This window comes from Brachypodium distachyon, chromosome 2 (assembly GCF_000005505.3).
Source record: "Brachypodium distachyon strain Bd21 chromosome 2, Brachypodium_distachyon_v3.0, whole genome shotgun sequence".
Taxonomy (NCBI): domain Eukaryota; kingdom Viridiplantae; phylum Streptophyta; class Magnoliopsida; order Poales; family Poaceae; genus Brachypodium; species Brachypodium distachyon.
In genome coordinates, this window is record NC_016132.3 from 23,947,613 (window position 1) to 23,953,178 (window position 5,566).

Sequence of the window (5,566 nt, forward strand, 5' to 3'; positions counted from 1 at the left end):
AAAGATTACATCGAGAGGTTGGATATAGAATATTATCACAAACTCACGGTCTAGAGGTGAACTACTCACTACTCATTTGTGTAGCAGGAAGTCAATGGGGAATGGGGTGGATGGGTGTGGTGGAGGGGAAGAAAACTCCGGAGGTGATTCCGGCCGGCATTTCCCCTGCACTTTCCTTCTCTCCGATGGTAGGTTTTCTGGTGTTTTTTCTCTCTATTGTTCTTGCATCCATCCCCCGCATCAAAATGTCACGAAATTTATAGAGAACTCCTGAATTAGGGTTGTGATGGAGTTTGAAGGGCAGCGGTAACACCACGTTGGCCCCACGCGCACATGTGGCGCAGCCTAGGCACCGAGCTTCTGTAGGGAGAATGCACCCTACAATCGTCTCTGGACGCCTCCTTTTGTTTGGTTTTTAAGAATCCCTATGAATTTTCCTCGCGGCTTAAGTTTCCTAGAATAAAAGATCAAAATTGGGAAAAATCTGTGAGATGGCGGTTGCATTTTAGGCAAAAAAATCTTAGTAAAATTTTGTAAAATCCATTAAAAAAACGATGGAAATTTGCAAAGGAATAGATACATGTGGTACATCTCACGTGTACATACAAAACCATGTTTGAATGAACCATATGAAAGTGGCATATCTCCCATGTCAAAATGACCTATCTCGTGAAAGCGTTACCGAACTTTTAAATATTTAAAGAACCATTTATTTTCTAATAAGCTTTTAGAATTTATGGAAGAACTTTCATTTTTCTAATCTAACTTCCTAAATATTTTGACAAACTGGTAGTTTGTTAAAATAACTTCAAGAAAATCAAGAAAAACTTTAATTCTTCGTTTCAAGAATTTCCAAATTATGCGACAACTTTCCATTTCTTGAATGAACTTTGAGGAAAAGTTTCCTTTTACTGATAGAACTTTCTTCAATTGGAAACAAACTTTTTTTTTACCAATATTGGCAATGAACTTTCTTTTTTTTCTAAACGGATGTTTAAATAATAGGATAAACCTCCCATTTTTCTCAATGAACTTTTGGAAATTCATGGTAGAAAACTCTTGATTTTTTAAGGGATTTCCGAAACTTCAAGATAAATTTCCAATAGATTTTGGATGAGGTTTTAGAATTTGGGGCAAACATGAAGTTAATTTGGACAAATACGCACATTGGTCGGACCAAACCCCTCCCTTACATATCTCTCTCACACACCCTCTCTCTCTCTCATTCTCTCCCACATCCATCCAGATCTAGGCAATTGCCACCACCTCGCGTCCCTCACACTCGCGCCGCCGCGCGCGCCCCGCCCGTTGCGCTCATGCCGCCCCGCCCGTCTCCCATCGCGCCGCCGCGCGCGCCTCCCCTTGTGCCGCTAGCTTCCCGCACCCCGCGCGTCGCCGCCATGAGGCTAGCGCTGTTGACCAGATCCAGCAGATCCAAGCCCACCGGCCTGAGTTTCAACAGATCCGGACCGCGACTCTCCACCCCGCGCTTCGTCGTTGCCGAGCCCCAGGAGGACGATGCAGATCGACACCATGTTGTCGTCGCTCGCAGCCAACCGAAGCGCAGACATGTGGCCACCGCTGCTGGCCTGCGAGGCCGGAAGGCAAGTCTTATCTTTGTGCTTTTTTTAACTCAGGCCGATGCATCCGAGGTTAAACCTTTACCACCGATAAGTAATTTTCATGATTCCTCTGTCCGGAAATACGTACTTCTTCCGATCCATATTAATTGTTAAAATATTACATGTATCTAAACACTTTTTAAACATAAATACATTCATATTTGGACAAATTTGAGACAAATAATATGACCCGAAGGGAGTGTCTTGGATTTGGACAGACAGCGGAGCATGGATGCTAACTCGACTGGTTACGAGTTAGTACGAGTTACCAAAATAAAGCTGGCTAGTTTCCGGTTATTTTTTCCACGCCTACTATCCGCCCCCTTTCCTAGACATCGCCGGCGGCCGCTCCCGCGGGCCGCCTCCCAGTCCGCAGCGCCGCCTAACTGACCTTCGATCATGGCCTCACCGCCGGCGCCGGTTTCGGCCTCGCCGGCCTCCTCCGCTCAGGTCCGCCTACCCTTCTTCGATCTTCCCCATCCATGTTTGGTTGATTGATCTCTCCGCAGCTTTGGTTCTTCCCCTATCTGGTTGGTCTACTCGTTGATTGATGGCTATGTGATGCTCAGCGGGTGATTTCTTCACTGTTGTCGTAGGTTTGGTTGCATCTGGCTGTTGTTTTGAAATGGATGGGTGGATCGTGATAGTGATATGGTAATATCGACATACTAGATCCTTTAAAAAAATTGGGCTGTTTTAGAGGAACAGAAACGTTGGCTCAGGCTGCCATATTGGTTTTCATGGCTTCCGAATAGGATTTGTTGATTCCGTACGCAGGTTCTTTTATTAGGGAATGGGTGCACGACAAATTTAGGCCCTTTGTCTGTTAGCCTGAATTTATGTTTATTTATATTAGTCTCCAAATCTAAATTCTTGTCAAGTTGGACTGTTTATATGGAGTGAGCACTCGTACAGGAGGACTCAATATTTTACTTTCTTGCACCTATGGCTGTTTTTTAAGCGGTGGAGTGTCGATATAGGTAACTGCAGGCATAGATGACTGTTTTAACCAGTTATAGGGAGCATAGGAACAAAGATGAACACCAAATAATTTTGGGTTCTTAATAAAATCTTGGAATCAAAGAGAGCGTGCACAAACGGCTGACGATTTCTGCAATTTGTCCAATAACTAAAGGGGTTGCACAGTTTGCTCCACTTCAATAAACTAAATGTTCTAGAACTAGGTCACTGTAGGTTCGATATGATGATCCATAATTCCATATGCCCTTTGGCAATTGCCATTATGGCATTGCTACTCTATTTACAGTTCTTAAGTTTTAATGGCAATATGATGTAACCAACAATAGTGAGTACTACGTCCAAATAAAATAGTTTCGTTTCTTTGCCCTTCCAACATAATGGATCACAAAACTATGCAACCCTGTCAACATAATGGAGAGCACCCAGGTGCAAGAATGCATTTCCCATCATAGACAAAGTACTAGTGTTTTATGCGTTATAGTGAAATAACCAGTGGAAGCAGTTTTCATGTTTGCTATTTACTGTATGAAATTTGATCCATTATTCTACTCAGCAGAATTTGTATCCCTGAAAGCTGTCACTAGTCACTACCATCCATCTTCAATTTATGTTTTCCTGATAGACTAAATTTCATGTTTTCAGTTCAACTGCCCACTTCGTATAGATTTCTTACCCTGTCTGATATTATAATTTTTTTTGACAGTAAACCTTTTGATTTTTGCAGAGAAAACGAGGTTCAACAGAAACCATTGGCTTGTATGCAGTTCAGTGTTGTGAATGTCATAAATGGCGTACCGTTCCAACAAAAGAGGAATTTGAGACACTTCGTGAGAATTTCACTGATGACCCATGGGTCTGCACTAAAAGACTTGACTGCTCGTGTAAAGACCCTGGGGACATTGAGTACGATAGCAGCCGCATCTGGGTAATCGACAAGCCCAACATACCAAAGCCTCCGCCCAAGACAGACAGGCTAGCGGTTATGAGAGGGGATCTGTCTAAATTGGACATCTACTATGTTATGCCAAATGGGAAGCGCGCAAGGTGCACAGGGGATGTGCAGAAGTTCCTCGACGCAAATCCAGATTACAAAGATCGCATATCAGTTGAAAGTTTCAGTTTTGCGACACCAAAGATTGTTGAGGAGACTGTTTCTCACAGCTCTGCGTGGAAGGCTGGGAAGGCCAAAAAGCAGGACAAGACAAATGCTTCAAGCAGCAAGAACTAACTATGTTCACTTGCTGTCCTCCTCTACCTTGTTGGTCAGTTGTTGTTTTTATATCTGTGATGTACTCTCAGCACTCTAAGGCTTCCTTTTTATGCATCAACTCCTGGGAAAATTCTGAGATGGTTGAGAAGGCTACATGCTGTAGTCACTCTTTTCATAAATAAACAACTGTGGTTACAGATATATATCCTTCACTTTGCATGCATGGACATCTCATTAGAAAGAAACACGGTTAATGAAATATAGCAAGTGTTTATTTCTGAATCGACTTAGAAATAGTTATTTCTCAGTCAACAATCATAGCAATCTGATCAAGATTTTCTCATCATTTTTACTTGCATGATTTTTGGACGAATCTTACTGATTGTCGGCATTGACTTAGAAATAGTTATTTCTCAGTCGACGGAGAAATAGCAAATCCGATATACGAAGACTAGCTTACTGCGCTCCAGTTCGGCAATACCTGATACCAACATGTTATTGGGTTCTAAAGCTGGATGGAATATGGATATTTTCTTTCTTTTCATCTTCTTGCCAAAATTTGTTTGGGCCGCCAGGCCTGACTCATTTTAGGATCCTGTGATCTTCTGTTAGTGCACAAATTTGTGCTACTCCCTCCGGCTGGAATTATTTGTCGAAATATTACATGTATTTAAACGTTTTTTACATATAGGTACATTCATATTTGGACAAATTTGTGACAACTAATACCGGCCAGAGGGAGTACTAAATTTTTTGAATCTTATGTATTTTTGCATTTGTTTGGTTGTTTGTGTACGAAATTTCGCTTACCAACCTCACGCTCCTATAGCTATAGCAGGTAACAACACACATGTGAGAAATGTTAGAAAGTACACATTATCACATACTATTAAGGTGCACGCTAAAATATATATTATTATGTTGTCCGAAGGGGCAAGGAGAATGAAGACCTAGAATAACGAAATGAGAGTGCGAGAATAGAAGCTTGGTTCAATATATGGGATGTGTTACATAAATATAAATAAAAATAGATTTTCTTCTAGCGTTCAATATAGGCACAAATTAGAAACAATATTTTTGAAACATTAGAAATCAACAATATCAAACTGAAGTTTTCGAGCTACAACGTATGTTATTGATCGACCATGCTACTAAATAGGAGTAATAGATGGAACTTTTTTGTAATCCCCAGTAACTCAAGATACAAGGGTCGAAAGTATATTAGATCGCATTGATATAGAATATAATAGTATCTTACATCTTGCATAATCTCATGGGTTAGCTCGAAATGAAACATAAAGTTTTGTAGCGGAAAGCAGAAGATACACGAGTCCCATAACAACTCCACAGTCGAAACATGTTAGAATGTAAACTCGCAACCCTAACAAATTGTACCTCACTCTTCACCTGGTTCACCTGCAACATGAAACATTGCAGCCACTGGAGGGTCAATACATTGAATTATTGGCAAGTCCACAAAAGGGTTATTATAACAAACCTATCAAGTACATGTAGTATTTGGCTAAGTGGAGTTCAGGATTTTTGCGTGAAAGCAGAAAATAATTTTACCCTACTACAAAAGATGTTACAATAATATTAACTATTGGGCGCCGGTAGACACATCGATGCTTCTATTAAAACTATTAGACATTCGGTAGACACACCAATGCTCTTATCCCAAGTTCAAGCCATTCATTTTATTAAAAAATTAGAATGAGTGAGACCTTTTTTACAGCTCCCAAATCTAGTTGCT

General features: G+C 40.9%; 1 protein-coding gene across 1 annotated transcript; it reads left to right on the top strand.

Moving 5' to 3' along the window:
* The first annotated feature begins 1,884 nt into the window (after positions 1 to 1,884).
* On the top strand, positions 1,885 to 4,016 carry LOC100823463 (methyl-CpG-binding domain-containing protein 4). Its single transcript, XM_003568452.4, has 2 exons — positions 1,885 to 2,072; positions 3,328 to 4,016. The coding sequence occupies exons 1-2, from the start codon at positions 2,022 to 2,024 to the stop codon at positions 3,829 to 3,831; spliced, it is 555 nt and encodes a 184-aa protein (XP_003568500.1). The 5' UTR covers positions 1,885 to 2,021; the 3' UTR covers positions 3,832 to 4,016.
* Positions 4,017 to 5,566: the final 1,550 nt, after the last annotated feature.

Coding starts and splice junctions, on each gene's coding strand:
- LOC100823463 (XM_003568452.4), top strand. CDS start 2,022: ATGGCCTCACCGCCGGCGCCGGTTTCGGCCTCGCCGGCCTCCTCCGCT. Junction 2,073..3,327: donor CGCCGGCCTCCTCCGCTCAG/GTCCGCCTACCC, acceptor TGATTTTTGCAG/AGAAAACGAGGTTCAACAGA.